Source organism: Eschrichtius robustus, chromosome 3 (genome assembly GCF_028021215.1).
Source record: "Eschrichtius robustus isolate mEscRob2 chromosome 3, mEscRob2.pri, whole genome shotgun sequence".
Classification (NCBI taxonomy): domain Eukaryota; kingdom Metazoa; phylum Chordata; class Mammalia; order Artiodactyla; family Eschrichtiidae; genus Eschrichtius; species Eschrichtius robustus.
Genome location: NC_090826.1, coordinates 141681072 through 141700076, shown reverse-complemented (window position 1 = coordinate 141700076; position 19005 = coordinate 141681072). Strand labels below are relative to the sequence as shown.

General features: G+C 37.8%; 1 protein-coding gene across 2 annotated transcripts in view; it reads right to left on the bottom strand.

Moving 5' to 3' along the window:
• DHX9 (DExH-box helicase 9) overlaps positions 1–19005 on the bottom strand; it is a 55975-nt gene that overhangs the window by 12173 nt on the left and 24797 nt on the right. For both annotated transcript variants that reach the window (XM_068541365.1, XM_068541366.1), the window contains 9 exons: positions 17674–17810; positions 17299–17388; positions 17032–17193; positions 16815–16892; positions 16081–16272; positions 8047–8188; positions 7521–7603; positions 3359–3515; positions 1169–1269 (listed from right to left, as the gene is read on the bottom strand). In XM_068541365.1, the coding sequence (XP_068397466.1) occupies positions 1169–1269; positions 3359–3515; positions 7521–7603; positions 8047–8188; positions 16081–16272; positions 16815–16892; positions 17032–17193; positions 17299–17388; positions 17674–17810 (1142 nt within the window). The remainder of the gene's footprint in view (positions 1–1168; positions 1270–3358; positions 3516–7520; positions 7604–8046; positions 8189–16080; positions 16273–16814; positions 16893–17031; positions 17194–17298; positions 17389–17673; positions 17811–19005) is intronic.

Sequence of the window (19005 nt, the reverse complement as noted above, 5' to 3'; positions counted from 1 at the left end):
AATCCAAAAAGTCTGCCTGAGAACCAATGATAAACCAAACCTTCAGTAATGAGAAATGAAGTTGTTACAATTGATTTTTTCCCCCCAATAAACTTTGTAATTCATCGGATTTGAGGATATAATTCATAATATAATTCATTTATATCCTCAAATCTGATTAAAAATACCCAATCCTAGGTTATGTTTATCATATTCTGCATTGCTGGCTGCCTTGTAACATTCATTCTGTTCATGTTTCCAGATTCAAGATGCATTTTTAAATATCACTGGTCCAACTCTGAAGCACTACGAAATAAGTGTCACTTTTCTTTCCTGTTTCTTAGGAAATCCCTCATCATCCCCCACTTCAATACTCTCTCCATCTGCTAATGTCATTACCATACAGTCTCTGTAACCTAGGACTGTAGCTGCTGTTGCTTAAACTTTATTGTACATATGGGTCACCTGGAGATCTTGTTAAAGTGTGGATTCTGATTTAGGAGATGTGGGGTGGGGCACAAGATTCCACCTCTCTACCAGTTTCCCAGGTGTTGTGGCTCATGGAAAACACTCTGAGCAGCAAGGCCTTACAAAATGGGAGTTATTAAATATCTTACTCCTTCCTCTTTTTTTTTATAAATTAGATTTTTTTTTTTTAAGAGCTCCTGACTGACTTATTTATTTATTTAATTTTTTGGGGCTGTGTTGGGTCTTCGTTTCTGTGCGAGGGCTTTCTCTAGTTGCGGCGAGCGGGGGCCACTCTTCATCACGGTGCGCAGGCCTCTCACTATCGCAGCCTCTCTTGTTGCGGAGCACAGGCTCCAGACGCGCAGGCTCAGTAGTTGTGGCTCACGGGCCTAGTTGCTCTGTGGAATGTTCCCAGACCAGGGCTCGAACCCATGTCCCCTGCATTGGCAGGCAGATTCCCAACCACTGCGCCACCAGGGAAGCCCCTTCCTCTTTTTTTTTAACCTTTATGCCAGAGATGATTTAACTCATGGTATGAAAAGCGCTTTTCACTGAACATCGAATTCTTTGGAGTGAAATATATCAATTAATTCAAAGATAGACATTACAGTCAATTTTTAGAAGTTTTTTGTAATGCTAACTTATTGCATGTTTTTACTAAAATCATTCCCTGCGATAACAATTTTGCCCACAATGAAAATTCTTCACGAAACTCACTTACATCATCGTCTTCACCACTATCATCATCCTTATCCTTCTTCTTCTTGTCCTTCGGTGGAGGAACAAAGTGGGTCATCTGAATACAGTCTTCCAAAAAATATTCTGCCAGGACAATCCAGTCAGGTAAGTACTATCAACTTGCAGAATGGAGCAGTCTTTAAAACTCATTTTCTAACTCGTAATTCAAAACTACCTTCATACCCTTCAATCTGATTCTTCACAACTGCCAAGAAACTTCAGTGTCAGTAACCTCTTTTTCCAATCAAACTCAGTGTTTCCATCTCTTGGACCTTGGAGGAGGGTGAGGTATCTCTTATACATGTTCCCACAAAGCCAGTCAGGGTATCCGCTATATACAATATTCAATCAAACATTCATGGAATGCATATTGTGCTCTATGCTGTATACTCCCACAGTGTGGGTGTTACATATGGAGAGAAATTACTATCAATACAATAATATACCATAGTCCATCCTTCCTCTATTAGGATGTACAGATAAAAATGGGTTCCTTTTAGTTATTACTCTTAAAAAAGGACTTCAATGCGAAGGTTGGAACATCTACTGATCAATTATGCTCCTGAGGTTCTTTGAAGTGTTCCAGAAGTTTCAGAAGTATCTCATAATCTAAACACTTCCCCTCTATACCCTTAGAGCCCCAAAGTACCATTCTCATCTCATTATATCAAAGGTACACACTATCAACATGACTCATCACTGATGATATTAAACTTGATCAACCTGAGGTAGTGTTTGCCAAGTTAACTCCATCGTAAAGTGACTCGTTTCCCCCTTTCCATACTCTACTCTTTGGAAGCAAGTCATTAAGCACAGCACACTAAAGGAGTTAAGCATCACTTTTCTGAGGTAAGAGAGAGTATCTACATAATTTTTTTCTAGTTCTTCCATATGACAGCTTTGTCTTTATTACCCACTTATTTATTCAACCACCATATAAATTCATGGGTATCTGTTTTATACTTCAGGTTATAATCCAATACTATGTTTTCTATTTTTTTGTTCCAACTATTCCATTTTTGGCCACTGAGAGCTTTCATGTTGACTCCTATGTCCCTTTGTCCCCTTCACTGTTTTTTTTTTTTTTTTTTAAAAGCACTTCCTTACTTTCTGTCACTACAAGATGTTTCAGGCTCATCTTGTATATTCCCTGCCTCAGCTTCAGAATCAGTCATTTCTTCAAGGGCGTCTGGTTCCTTTAACTGGAGAATGGTATTGGAAACATGATCTGGGTGTTGCGCATGATCCTTGCTACTGGGATGTCATTACTTCTAGGCCCGCTCAGCAGACAGAGCTAGGAAATATATCTATGTATGCAAATCCATGGATCCATACACATGTATATTTAGTTTTGTATCTATCCATTTCTATCTAAACACGAGTTCAACTGTAATCCAGTACCACAGGGTTCATTCAAGCCTTCCCTCATACTTACCTGTAACCTCCCACTCCAGCAGTAAACCTGGTTCCCACTGTCTGTCATCCATTTAATTATTTTTTTCAATGCCAGTATGCATGCAAAGCAGTTACCGGATTATTAACCTGTACCCTCGTGAGATATGAGTGCACTGACTTTTATTTCAGAGCTACCCTCAACTTCTGAATTTCAAGTTAGCATCCTGACATAGCCATTCATTTCATATGTACACTGAAAAACTTTTAGCTTATTTTCATGCCCTCAATTAGACTGTGCTGTAATTAATTTTTAAAACCAAGCTATTAGATGACTATTCTAGGAAACGGTGATGACAAAATCTTCTAAATAAACTCTTAACAATCAGAAATATTTGACCTTGAAACACTGACCTTAATCTCATTTCAAAATCTGCCTGCTCTGGCTCTAGGAAAGATTGATTCTCTAGTTAATTTGACCCTGGCTGCTTAAACTTTTAACAGTATTTCCCATGAACATCTATAGGCATATTAATTAACACTTGACTGTAAAATCTTAAAAGTTAACTTTAGCTGTTTACTGGATATGCAAACTCCTCAAGTTGTAAATGAAACTCACTACTGCTTGACTAAAACCCCAAGAATGCTATGATGCATTTGATACCCTGATTTGGATTTTACTTTAAATATCCTTTAAACTATTACTCCAATCTCTAGGATTAAGAAAATCCACACACTACAAAAAATGTTCACCCTCCCATCCCACCCCCTCGATACTTACCTTGAACTGGGTAAGTCCTCCCATAAACTTCAATGATTGGGCAACTGAAGAAATATTCACAGAACATGCTCGTATCAATAGTAGCAGACATGAGGACAATGCGAACTTCAGGATATGCCTGAACGACATCACGCAACACTACCAAAAGGAAGTCAGTCTATTAAAACACAAACACAAATGGAAAAATAAATGCATTGAAAAGTCCTTGCTCACAAGGTACAGCTAAAAGATTTCCTGTGTTAATAAGCCACAAGATATCAGTGAAATTCAGTTTCTTGGGCAGCTTGTAGAAGTAAGATGAAGGATTACAGTGGGATACGGTAACAGTATTTTTAAGAACAGTTGTAGCCTACTCGTTGTGGGAATTAGAAATGAGCGCTACTAGGGTAGGGGAAGGGAAGGGAAGGGAAGAGAAAAAAAAAACATTAACGAGAGGAAATTTTCAGTGAAATTTATATTTTCAGTTGCACAAACTACTAGAGAAAAGGGGAAAGCCATGATGAGCCAATAATCAGTTTTCCAATCACCTGTAAAGTGAACCTTACAAATGCTGAAAAGGCTATATTTAGTCCATTCAAACAAAATAATGGTCGAGACATTTATTATTTAATAATGTAAAGTTTCCATCAACCCACCAAACAACAATATGAAAGCTAGAACTCTGATAAAACTTTTCTCTGGCTATGGGGTCTTCAAGTCCATCACTCTGCCTCCCCAAATAGAGAAATCCACCATCCTGAATCTTTTATTATTCCTTTTCATATACCTTTCCTCTGATCTATATGCGTATCTAACTAGACACACATACATATATATGCATGCATACATATATTTTAAAATTTACCTATTCTTAACTTTATGAGAAGGTATGATATTTTATGTAATCTTTGGGGATTTCCTTTTTCACATCCTATAGCACTGCTAAGACTCACCCACGTGTGAATCACCAAAGTTATTCTTTCTGATGACTATTTAAATATCCCAATGTGTGTATGTACCCATTAATTCACCAGTAGATTTCTGGTGGTAACTACTGCAGGTATCTGGGTTGTTTCCGGGATTTTACTCTTCCAAACATTTGCTACTCTGAACATCCTAGTTCGTGTCTCCTACGGTACATACGCAAGTTTCTGTGGTTAAGTGGAGGTGTATGGAACTGCACTCATAGGATGTGTAAATGTTGAACTTTTGCAGATAATGCTCAACTATTTTCCTAAGGCATTCCACCAGTTCATAAACCACTATGAGCAATGGATAAGAGATCCTGCTGATATTTATATTCTCCAATACTTGGTATCATCACTTAAAATTCTATTAATCAAATGGATATAAAGTAGACGAACCTTATTATGGTCTTGGTGTGTACTTTCCTATTCACCAATGAGACTGAACACCCCATCATGTGTACTAGCCAAATATAATTGCTCTTTCGTAAAATGCCTATTTGTATTTTTCCTTGTTTTTCTACTGAGTCATCTGTACTTTGCTTACTGATTTGTAGGAGGTGTTTGTATTTTCTATACTAATCCTTTGTTGGCTATATTGGCATCTTCTAGCTTGTGGTTTTCCTGAAAGTATCTTTTGAATGAATACATGCTCTTAATCTTAATATAGATGAATACCTCAAGTCTTTTGTTTCATGGTTAATGCATTTCATGTTCTAAGAAATTCTTCCAGAAGGCCTAGAACTATGTTGCCCAATATAGTTGTGGCTACTGAGCACATAAAATGTGCCTGGTCTAAACTGAGATGTGCTCTAAGTGTAAAATACACAGACAGATTTTGAAGACTTAATATGAAAAAAAAAAACGTAAAAAACGTTGATATATTTTTTATATTGACTACATGATGAAAATATTTTAGATATACCGAGTTAATTTTACCTGTTTCTTTCCACCTTTTAAAATATGATGCTAGAAAATTAAAAACTGCATGTGTAGGCCACATTATATTTCTACTGGATAGTGCTGTCTAGATGTCTACTTATATATTCTACTCAAGAGTTTTAAAACTGCTTTGGCATTTAAGTCCTTATCTATCTGGAGTTGATTTCTGTATCTGGTTATAAGGTAAGGATCCAAGTTCAAGTATTTCCTTATGGATGACCAATTGTTTCCAGCTCCATTTACTGAATAGTACATTCTCTTTCCACTGATCTGACATGCCATCTATCACTCACTCTATTATACCGAAGCTGCACGCAACACACAATCTGTTTCTACACTCTGTATTATTGTTGGTCAAACTGTCATCTCATGTACTATACTGTCGATAATTATTATAGGTTCAAATTAAGTCCTGAGATCTGTAAAGCAAGACCCTTCATCCTGCTCTTCTACAGGAGTCCTTGTTATTTTTGGCCATAAATCTTCCCTATAGGTTTTTATAATCAGCCTATTAACAAAACCTACTGGGAATGGATTAGAATTGCATTCAGATGTGGATCAACTTCAGGCAATCTGACATCTATATTATATTAGCCGTGAACACAATCTGGTCTTTTTCAGTGTTTTGTAATGAAGTTTTATTTTTCCTGTATAGGTTCTGCACGTCTTTTTGTTGGACTTAGTCTTAGGTGTTTGACATTCTGACTAGTGCAGTGGTGGTGTTTGACATTCTGACTAGTGCAGTGGTATCTTTAGTTGTTTTCTAGCTGTTTGGAATGTACACAATGCGACAGACTTTTGTATATTAACTTTTTTCCCAGCCATACTGCTAAATGTTTCTTTCTTTTGGCCGTGCGGCATGTGGGATCCTTATTCCCCGACCAGGGATTGAACCCGTGCCCCCTGCAGTGGAAGTGCACAGTCCCAATCACCGGACTGCCATGGAAGTCCCCTATTCTATTTTTCTAATAATTGGTCTTTTAAGTTCTCTTGGGTTTTCCCCGTAAAGTGACGTTTAGATAAGGTTCATCTGAAAGAGAACACATGTTTCTGCAAAGGTGTTTTTCCATTTTTACTGTGAATAATACATTAATATAGACCTGACAATCTTTCAAGAAAAGTTGACCAAAGCCACTTATTTTGGGGGAAAATAGTAATGATGACCTATGATGTTTCTAGTGTGACCTGGAATAATTTAAACTCTAAGAACACTGGTATGTTACCATGCTAGTAAAGAAAATACTGAAACATTTATTTTGATTAAGTTAATTGCGGGGGGGGGGGGGAACATTAGTTTTCAAAAGATTCTGAATGACAAAAGCAGCAAAAATTTTATCCTATGGAATAGATTTGATTTAAAAAGGTCACCTGAAAGACCATGCAAACTTTCTTACTTGCTTTAGCTCAACCATAAAGATCAAAATTTTGCTAAAACTAAGTATGATGAACAACAACGGCTACGGAATTATTTTCTAAAGAGGAGGAGCTCCAACGAATGTTTTAAGTAACCGGAGCTTGGAAACAGTCTGAATGACATACTGTCCACCCACTAATACCTTTGTTTGGATATGTAAAACAGTGCCATAAAAACAAGTCACTGATTTATGGTATCATTCTTTGAATTACACAATTGTATAATAAGTTAATTCTATACAAGTTTTGCCAAGGACCAAAAGAGGATAGGGTGTGAAAAAAATTCTAGTTTTTTCTTAATTCTGGCATGATTACTATTAACGTTGGAAAAGACTAAAGCTGCAAACATCCGAAAACACACCATTAACTATATTAAATTTAAAATTGTGGAAATTCCCTGGCTGTCCAGTGGTTAGGACTCGGCGCTTTCACTGCCATGGGCCCGGGTTTGATCCCTGGTCAGGGAACTAAGATCCTGCAAGCCAGGTGGCGGGAGGAAAACAATGTAAAATTTATCACAGATAAATTTTCAATTCAAAGAAAAACTGATTATTAAAATTCCATCAGCTATTCAGTGATAAATCATTAGTTCAGTTGCTGAATTATGCTAACTTAATGATCACTGCAATTATACTTACTTTACAATAAGAGGTCTTTCAGAACTCTGTGCTTTAACAAAGGAAAAAAAAGGGTTTAATGGCTTTGCTAAAAAAGGTGTCCAATATCTTAGTGACTGACGTTCATAATTTTGATAGAAGTTGTAAGCTATGGGAAAATGGAAATACAATAAAGACATTCTACTTCATTTCTCTTTATTCAGAATTTTAGCACTGGTACCTTACCATCACTCTCAAGTTACTTACATTTATGTCTCTTTCATGTATTTCATCTACAATTACATGACTGATTCCTCGAATGCCTGCTTCTAATTTTCTTAGGAGTACACCTTGAAAAGAAAATCAGAGTAAACACTGGCGATGAGTTTCTATGTTAAAGTAGGGAGGTAAGGAAAAGTGCAAAGAAACCAATTTCTAGACAATCAACTATGCTTCAACTACTATAACCCCAGCGTTTTAGGAAAGAAATCATCACTGGTATATTTAAATTATTAAAGAAGTGATCATGTAGTCTATAACACATTTGTCTAATGAAAACATTTTTAACAGTTCCAGCAACCTAAGCTGATTTCATTTGCTCTGCACTACAAAAGCCAGCAGGTACATAACACTCTCCATGAAGAAAAAAACTGCCAAAAGTTCTATTTAAACAAGAATTCTGAAACTGGGTTCTTGATTTATTATTTCCAGTCACTCTGTGCTATTATCAAGTTTTCTTCACAAACAAAATGTAAACCCCAAGTGAAAGGCCAAAATAAAACAGATTACTGACCCACAGTACAAAACATTATACTGGCATGAGGGCGGGGAAGTACAGACTCAAATCGAACACTATAGCCACAACTTTTTCCAGGCTCTTCTCCTCTCTCATATGCAACTCGCTCTGCCACAGAAACTGCACTGATTCTCCTGGGCTGAGACAAAAAAAAAAAAAAAAAGTGATTTAAAAGCTACAAAATTAGTTACACTTGTTTATTAGGGTTATTAAATGACTGTAGTAAATCTGACCCGTTGCCAGCTCAGTAATCAACAGAAACAATAATAGTAGTGATAACATTTAGGAAGCTCCAAAGTTTATTAAAAAAACAAAAAAAATTACCACTTAATTCTATGGTAGACAGTTAAAAATGCTGTTTTTCACTTTGTATATAAAGTGATTCCAAGGTTTTTATAGAAAATAAAATTTCTTCAACATTGGCCCTAACTCTTAATGGCATCAAGTGATCTTCCAGTGGGGAAGCAGACAGATCACACGTGGACAGCTTGTTCTTATAACTTCCTACCACAGCACAGGCACATGTTTAAAGAACTATTTAACTGAGATGTACAGGTTATTAGGAAGGTGAACAACCTCTTTTGCCGTATCTACGATTCATTCACTTACTAACTCATAAAGTAAGCAGTCATAGCATGTCTGTATTGATATCAGGTGCCACAAAAGGTGCTAGAGATAAAAAAACAAAACACAACACCTCAATGAAATCACTCCTGGTTTTGATGAGCTTATGTAGCTGGGAAAACTGAGGGTATATTACCTTTTCCAGCAATATACATGCTGCTAGCAATAAATATGCTGAACCCTAAGGACAATTATGGGTTAAAATTTTAAGTGTTGGACCTTAACTTTTATGAAAACTTCCAAAGTGTCCCCTGTCTTCTAAGTACACAAAACAGCATTTACTTGGTGGATACCATGGCTATTATGATATCCTGAATGTATAGCTATGGGGGTACATGCAGATTTAGACTAAATGCTTCCAGGTTGCCTTGTATTTGACTTTGTCAAAAAGTTCCCGATGATAGATTGTACTTTAGTTCCTAGACTGAGAAAGTTTTTTCCGAGTTCCATATTTAGTTAAGTACCTATATGATTATACCCCAGGTTATATGACATGACCATTTAGGAAATCAGAGGCTAATACAATCTTAAAAAACAAAAACCAAACAAAAAAAACCCCAAACCAAAAAACCAGGAGCTTCACTAGAGCTATCAACAGCCTTTGAATTAATATAAAACACGGTTTATTAATTTCTATATCCCCTAACACAAGAGTCCTTTATGCTATGTGGCTAGTAACACATATAGGTGAAGTGTACAATCACCTAGTTCATATTTATCCTGTCCAGCAAGGTAAGGGATTAAAAGATGCCATCTTGAACATACTGTACATTTTCCTGAGCTTATATTCTTTCTGGTTTATATGCCTTGTTTCGCTGAACAATGCTAGCTTTTAATGACCACTGCTGACCAGTTCTCTGTACCTCACTAACTCTGAATAAAAGTGTTACATGAAGGACTGAGTTATGCATTTGTCCATAAAGAGAAGAGTTCTGCTATATACTTATGTCAGGGAACGTGAAGATGATATTCCACTAAAGGTATAAAATATAAAGTTTTTTGGGCATTTTCAAGAAGTTCTTTGCATTCTACAAAGAACAGGTAAATGCTCAACACTATTATCGCTTTTCTCTCCTTTTGTCTTTCCTACAGTTTTCAACATTTCTACTAAATAGCTGGCTTCTAGAAAAACTTCAACTCAATTAGGATATCTGACTCTTCTGAGGTGTATTTCTATGCTACTGGATACTCAAGGATTGCTTTTACCAGCTTGAGGCTACTTTCAGGTCAATCACCTTTGTAGTTTCCAGCCTTTTAAAGTGAATATGGACAGGAGACGGCATACTCCGTAAGCAGCACTTACTGTAGTTCTTAACAGTACAGCCCTCACCTCCCAAGCCATCCATGACAGAGGCTGTTACAAATTAACACAAGAAGTGCTAAAACAACCATCTTCAGAAGCCCTACTGGCCAAATTTCCTTGAGTAAAAGCAGAAAACATCAATATCAAGATGACTATTCAAACACCAAAGAAACAAATGACCCTACAATCTCCTTTCCATGTTTTGTATGCTTCTCTAACTTATCGCCTTCCTATTTCAACAGCCCTGACTTCAGAAAAAAACATTTAAAATACATATTAAAAAGAGAAGTGCTTCTTTTATTCATAACTGATCCAACTGGAAATCAGTATGATTTTTCCTGAGGGGAGTATGGCAAAATGCATAAAACTTAAAATATGCATACCCTTCGACCCAACAATTCCATGTCTAGGAATTTATTCCAATGAAATAATCCAATGAGAGTATAAGATGTATGTACAAGTATATTCATCCCAGCATACATAAATACCAAAATATTAGAAACAATCTTAAAGTATCTCCATCATTTAAGAATAAAATAAACGTATATGCATAAAATGGAAAATTATGAAGTCACTAAAAAATTATTCCGTTGCTTTAATAGCAGGTGTGCTGTTACATAAAGGGGACAGGTTAGGATGGTGTACATACAGTATATGTACATGAAGTCTGAAAGGATAAAGGCCAAAAGTAAAAATGATTACTTCCGGATGGTGGGATTCTGTGTGGGCTTTGGTTTCTTTTAAAATTTACTTTATTTTCTAATTTTTTTTCCCAATGGGTATATAATACTTTTAGAGTCAGAAAAAAGCAACTAAAAATAAAATCTTATTCTCAGTATAATTCTTAGCTCATTATAAATATCCAGAGGATAGGCATTTTGTGTGGGAGAACAATGCTTAATGTAAAAGACTATTAATGTTTAAACACTTCTCAGACTGCATGCTACCTGATAACCTATAAATAGGTTGCTCTATTTATCCCCTGAATAATTTCTCTTTTCCCTTGGATAGTCAATAACTGTTTTACATACTGCCCTACAATGAATACATACAAAGCAAGGTCCACCTTCTTTCTACACCCGCAGAACTACCTCTCCACATATGGTTTAACTTATCCTCTCTTAAATATTCTATAGTATATAGAAATATTCTATGTTCTATAAATAAAGATTCAAGACTATAGAGACCCCACAGAACAATCATAATTAACATCTGCGTAACAATAGTAAAAACCATGACTGCATGTACTATTTTATTTGTGCTTCAGAATAACAGTGAGATTTTTTTTTTCCATTCTAACAGATAAAAACACAAGTTCACAGGTAAAGGTATTTTGCCTAAATTCATATACATGACTTTAGATGTAATACAAATTTTCTTTACTCCCAACTAAGCCTTTTCCCAATTATTCTGCCTCTTGTTGTAATTTTATGTTGTATTTGGATTAAATAACAGAATAACCCGTTTAAGTGAAACTAGTTAAAAAGTAGTGGTGATGAAAGCAAGGGATAATGTTAAGTCATTCCAACAGAATACTTCAAATTATCCTCCAGCATATGAGCTTTTCTTTACATTTTCATTGCATATTTATCTGCTCTCATTTGCTCTGTAGAATCTTATTACTCTTGCCTGGAGACCAGCCATAGTAGTAGTTAGTTCTAAGTGATTACCTCTTCTTCACAATTCTATGTTCACTTTAATTAATTAAAACAGCTAATATTACCGGTAAAACTTTCCATACCACAAGCAGCTGAAGACCTGTCTCAAAGTGTTCTTTTGCAGTATTCTAAAATCTGGGGGCTTCCCTGGTGGCACAGTGGTTGACAATCTGCCTGCCAATGCAGGGGACATGGTTTCGAGCCCTGGTCTGGGAGGATCCCACATGCCGCGGAGCAACTGGGCCCGTGAGCCACAACTACTGAGCCTGCGCGTCTGGAGCCTGTGCTCCGCAACAAGAGAGGCCGCGATATTGAGAGGCCCGCGCACCGCGATGAAGAGTGGCCCCCACTTGCCGCAACTAGAGAAAGCCCTCGCACAGAAACGAAGACCCAACACAGCCAAAAATAAATAAATAAATAAAATTTAAAAAAAATAAAATCTGCATCCTTTACACACCTCTTGACATTTATCCAGAACTGTAATTTCTCTTCTTAGCGATCTCTAACTGAAAGAGTACTGCTTTCAGAACTTTGCACCCCTATTTCTCATCTGGGTATTTAAATACATGGTAATAGAACTAGGCTGCAATAAAATACAAGATTTCTAAGGCATCAGATATCACAAAACATACCAGACTCACTTTCTCTATTTTCTAAGTTCTGAGTTTATTTTACATGACGGACAGCTGTATCCTGAAATGATGGTACCTTGGGGTATGTGCAGGACTGCCAAGATATTCACAGATGTTAATTTAACATACTTGAGTTGCATCCTAGCAATTTTAATTCACCTCTCTCAACATCTTTAAGGTCAGAAAATAACTATTTCCTATTTTCAATTGTTGCACACTCACACCTTAAGTTTTAAGTGGCTTGAGTATGAATAGCCTGAAGGCACAAAAAGGATACAGTGAGTTTGGTATAGAATTTACACTAAAGCCGGTGGTAAGGTTACGAGTTAAGGTTTGAGCTACTCATTCTGTTTTATTCTAGTTCATAATAACTCTCAACTTGTGCTCTATGACTTGAAATAACACATTTAACCAAGCACATAAAAAACTTAGGTAATGACTTCATGTGATTTCCTACATATGACTGCAAGTGGAGGAAAAAGGAAAAATGAGGGCTTCCCTGGTGGTGAGGTGGTTAAGAATCCGCCTGCCAATGCAGGGGACACGGGTTCGAGCTCTGGTCCAGGAAGATCCCACATGCCGTGGAGCAACTAAGTCTGTGTGCCACAACTACTGAGCCTGTACTCTAGAGCCCGCGAGCCACAACGACTGACTCCATGTGCCACAACTACTGAAGCCCGTGCACCTAGAGCCCATGCTCCACAACAAGAAAAGACACCACAATAAGAAGCCCGCACACTGCAATGAAGAGTAGCCCCCGGGCTTCCCTGGTGGCGCAGTGGTTGAGAATCTGCCTGCCAATGCAGGAGACACGGGTTAGAGCCCTGGTCTGCGAAGATCCCACATGCCGCGGAGCAACTAGGCCCGTGAGCCACAACTATTGAGCCTGGGCGTCTGGAGCCTGTGCTCCGTAACGAGAGGCCGCGATAGTGAGAGGCCCGCACACCGCGATGAAGAGTGGCCCCCGCCTGCCACAACTAGAGAAAGCCCGCGCACAGAAACGAAGACCCAACACAGCCAAAATAAATAAATAAATAATATTTAAAAAAAAAAAAAAAGAGTAGCCCCCACTCGCCGCAACTAGAGAAAGCCCACACGCAGCAATGAAGACCCAACTCAGCCATAAATAAATAAAAAAATAAATAAATAAATAAAATCGAAAGATGCTACAACAGTGATATTACTACAAAAATTATTAATGCTGTCTCAGACTGTCTTAACAGAAGTACTATATAATATCACAATTATTAAGAACTGTATTCTACAATGACCAATCAGCATGTTCAGGCCTACCTTCTCAGGTAGGATGCTGATGCTTCAAATGTGCTCAACAGCCTTAGACTCTATCTTCATGGCTGAACCATAGTTGTTATAAAACAAAGGAGATATACTAGGACACTATACAAACTTTTGAAGACTTATTACAGGTAGGAGAAATCAGAGACTGATTTGGGGACAAGCACTAGGACAAAAACATGGAAGCCACAGAATGCTGATTTCATGTGACAGGTCAGTCATTTGTCCAAAATCAGAAGACACAGGCTGCATCTCCACACAACTGGAAATTTTCAAGCAGAAGTTAGGTGACCATCTATTATAAAAATTCCACCCTGAGTAGAAAGATGGAATAATTCTGAAGTATCTTTCAATTTCATGAATCTATCACTTTATGAAGGAATATAAATAAAGAACTAGTGGATAAGTGAAAGCTGTTTTATACGCAAAAGAAGCAGAATAACATTCGATCCACCCTTCCACACTGTAGCTTCACCGCCCTTACGCTTGTTACAGCCTACATATAGAAATCTGTTCATTTTACAGATGAAACCACCAGAAATGTCCAAATTATTTGGGAAGGGACACAAGTTAGTAAGCAAATTATACAAAGTTGAAGACCACAGTACAAAAACTATTCTTGTCTGGAACAAACAGAAGCCATTTTTGTCTGGAACAATTTGGATTTGATAAGTCAGACAGCAGGCGAAAAAAATCACTTCTCAGTTGGGCGGGAGTTAGTTTTTTTCATACTCATGACATGCAAACAACTTTTTTTTTTTTAAATTTATTTAATTTACTTATTTTTGTCTGCGTTGGGTCTTCCTTGCTGAGCGCGGGCTCCCTCCAGCTGTGGCGAGCGGGGGCCACTCTCGGCTATGGCGCGCAGGCTTCTCATTGCGGTGGCCCCCCTCATTGCGGAGCACAGGCTCCAGGCGCGTGGGCCCCAGCAGCCGCAGCATGCGGGCTCCAGAGCGCAGACTCAGCAGCTGTGGCGCAAGGGCTCAGCCACTCCGCGACATGCGGGATCCTCCCAGACCAGGACTCAAACCCGCGTCCCCTGCATTGGCAGGCGGACTCCCAACCACTGCGCCACCAGGGAAGCCCCGCAAACAACTTCTGAGTGAGACCACAGGTGTTCAGCTCATTTGTTGAATTCAGCATTTCTGCCTATATGGCTGAACTGTTTTGAATTTAAAACTGGCGAGTGGTAGTAAGGAAGGAGGGCAGAGCTCAAAGTTCTTCTGTAAAATGGCGCCCTCCTGAACAATACACCTCCTGAAAAATCAGATAAGCATTAAGAGCAAGTATATTTTATTGATGTACTTGAGGTTGGAACTTCTGCTGCGAGACAAAGAAATCATAGCCAGTTTTGGGAGTGAGAAGGGCAATCGAAGAACATTTTGAGAAGAAAGCTAAGGGTCCTATCCCAGGAAAATGGAGATCTATCATATTTTTTTCAAGCTTAAAATATCACCCATTTTAAATGCATTCCTTCGGTCATTTTTTGAAGGCCCCCCCCAAACCCAACTCTCCTATAAAATATAGAGGCCAATTTTTAAGACATACTTCATTTCAGACATGTTAAAAAAATATGGTTTGCACATGTCCACATAAATGCATGTGTACAAACATCTTTTGCTATTTCAAGATTCATGACTCTCCCCTGAGTATCAATTAAGCTTCCCCGGTTAAGAATCCCTAAGTCAAGGTCTGGGCCAGCCTGAGAGGTAGTATCTGGCTACTTGCAATGCTCTCCTTTCAAGTGCCAGAAGTACAGGGTTAGAGCTGACAGGAACTGCTTTAACCTAAGAAGACTGCTCTTCCCTAAGCACTGCGACAAACTTGCAGGCACTGCTTATTGCTAGCAAGGTAACGACAGAATGTAGCAGTCAAAAGGGGGAATACTGAAGGCCGACTGTTTGGTTATGAATCCTAGTTTCAACAACTTCCTGTGTTAACCTTGGACAATTTTTAAGTCTCTTTGTGCCCTAAGTTACTAAAAGAGAAATATTAAATAATATAGTACTTACATCTTAGCGTCATAAACTTTAAATGAGTTAAAAAAAATATCAACTGTTTAAAACAGAAGCCGGTGTATAGTAAGCATTCAGCTGAAGTCAACCATTTATCTGTTTTTCTATCTTGTCTACTCTTGCGCTGACTGGTTTTTATTGAACATTAAGGTGATAAGATAGAGAGAACCAAGGTTTGGATGTAAACTTAAGGAGAAAGTACTCTGTTTTGTTCAATTCTAGGACCAAAGACTCCCTCTAGCCCAGACAAAAAGAATCCTCCACATGGTTGTTTAGCTTATTGGTGAGTTATACTGGAGATTAACATAGACTTAAATTCCTTTCATGCCTTTCTTTTCCTTTTTTTTATTTAAAAGGGCCTAATGCTCTACCACTTTCAGAATTTTATGTCACTACAAAGGGGAGTTGATCAAAGAATTAGGAATGGTCAGGCTTCTAGGTGTTTCCACTCTCAAACCCTATCCACACCAGGCACGTACCTCGTAAGCTGGCTTGCTACTTACCTGAGTTACTACAATATTACATCCTGCTGCTCGGTCATTCTGGATAAAGTCATCTAGAATAAACTGGGGAACTTGTGTGGTTTTACCACATCCAGTAGCGCCTCGGATAATAACAACTGGATTTTGACTAATTGCTTCCAGGATTTCACTTTCAAATTTCTTCACAGGCAGTAACTCTCTCTCTTGTAAGATCTGTATTAGAAAAGTTACACCTCAAATTTCTACCAATATACATATTAGAAACAACTATCTTAATTCTAAAAAAAATTTGCCATCTCTATAAAAAGTTATTCCTTTCCACTGGCTGAGTACTCAAAATATACTTTTTCATAAAAGAACGTATATATTTACACCTCTAGTTGAACGGTCTCTTTCCATTAAATTTCTGAAGAATCTATCTTTTGGCCTTATCCACACCCTTATTTTCCTCCTTTTCTCCCTAGACATTACATATACATTCCCTTTCTTCTAACATTTTAAGTTGTTTCATTCAGAAAATACCAAAAAACTACCAAAAAAAAAAAAAAGTTATTATCCCACATCTTCCGCTTTAAGAATTACAGGCCCTTAACTCACAACAACAACCCTCAGAGGTAACTAGGATTAGCGGTTAGGTTAGTATCTTTGCTCTACCTTCCTAGAAAGGGCAAAAACATTATTCGCTGTCTTTCTGCCCATACCTAGAAAGTTCTCAGACTGTGAGCACCTTACGTCTAAATACTTCACAGACTTACTGCTTGCAAATCATGATCCTGTTCCAGCTGATACATTAATTCACTCTTGAGGTCCATACTTATTTGTTCTGGAGTAGCCTGTAAAATAAGAAGGCAACAGTCACACAAAAGCATAATTCAGCTTCAAAATGAATCCATTTTCAATCTAGATATCCTAATGAAATATATTCAAAAGTAAAACACGAGAGTCTGATCTCAAAAACAATGTTGCACTCACGTAAGCCAGGGGCCCCTCATCAATGTTGCTACTGGTCCAAGGATTCCAGTTGGATTGTGGAGGTGACCAAGGAACCACGCCCACTTGGTTCTGCCGCTGAGACGGCTCAAAATGAGCCAATTTGCCAAGGTTGAGTACAACAGGCACAGAAGGATCATCAGGCTATTAAAAATAACAGAAAACAAAACAAAACCAAAAACCAATACCAGTTGCTTGTCTGGCCAGAGAAGTTCAATACAAAGGTAAACTAAATAGCTGTATGCTTACTAGGGGCACGATCTCAAGATTTAGCTCTTGAATGATGTTCTGCAGCTGATGCTCCAAATCTTGAGAAAGGTTAACTTTGTAAGGCTCCACCTACAGAAAAGGGATGGCCATGAAAATCATGTAACATACACACGAACACTACTCAAATCTACTACAGTAGGGTTAAGAGTATGCAGTCGACGCTAGGTCTACAATAGCCCTAAAGCCAACAAGTCAGTTCCCTTGTGAAAGAATTACTTAATGATGATTGGTAGGGCCATTTCCATTTCTTGAGGCGAGAGTCCTAGAACTACCAAACTTCTTTAGCCAAATATTAAACAGAAGCTAAACTGAATCTTACAATATCTCTTTGGGCTACTAAGTCTAAAGACTCACTGTCTCTCCTTCTTTCTTCTTTGTAAGTCCAGAGTAAGCTTCAATCACTCCAAGGTGGTAGAGCTGTCTGACAAGTGACAGCGCACAGGACTGTGCTGCCAATTTTTTATTCGATCCATGTTCGCGTGCAAAAATCCCTACAATTTAAGGTCAGGATTACCAAAGACAGAAGAATAAATCGTCTAAGTAAAGAAAACATCTCAACATAAGCAACTAGGAGGCTAGGTACAAAAGCTGCCCTAAAATACAGAGTACGTTATGAGTTCTAAGTTCCTTTTCATTCTAACTGCTAACCAAAAGCCATACTTTAACAGCTTATCAACTAAATAGCCAACCATCTTGATTACAGGCACACACTAAGACACATACAAATCATTATAAAAGCAAATAACCTATTTCAGCGAAGTTGTCATTATTAACATCATTTGGCATTAAAACAGGGGAAGAAAAGAGAGTTTAACTTCTGAAAAGTAAAGGATCAAAAAGCAAATCAAAGGAAAGAAAATGGGCCCAAAGTGCCTAGACCAGGAGACACCAATCTGCTTCTATAAAGGGTCAGATAATAAATATTTTAGGCTTTGCAGGCCACGTGGTCTCTGTCACAATTACTCAGCTCTGTCTCTCAAGTGTGAAAGCATTCACTGACAATACTCAAACTAGGGTTTGACAAACCTATGGGCCCAGGAACTAAAAATGTTGTAAAATTTTTAAAGAGTCATAAATACAAGACAGAAATAATGTGTGATATATGTGACCCACCAAGCTTAAAATATTTATCTGGACTTTTACAGAAGTTTGCTGTTCCCTGACATAAACAAATGACTGTAGCTGTGTTCCAATAAGTTTAAAATAAACTCCCATTTACTCAGAGTAACTTATCTTTAAGGTCTAGGATAAAAAAATTCAACATCATCTCCTCATGATTCATTCAAAGGCTTGATTCTATTAGAAGTCTTTGATATACTAAATTTAAGTCATCAGAGTTAGTTGCAGAATTCTCAAGCTGGAAAGAATCTTTAGCCATTTCTCCCAATTTTTAGTGAAGTAAATTGAGTCCCAGCAATGTAGGTGTGATTTATTCAAAGTCACAATACTCGCAAGTAACAAAACCAGGTACACAGGGCTATCTATTCCTTACTTTCAAGCATGACACACCACCTGCTTTAAACTTACTAAGAATAAAGGTAATATATCTTTGCCTTTCTACTTCCTTTATGAATAACCCCAACCTATTCCTTAAGTGCTTCCTCAGGGTAACCTTCTCACCTTTTCTTCTTGACTCTGTGACTCTTAAATGCTTTTACATTCACTTTTAGGCCTCCAATCCTATCA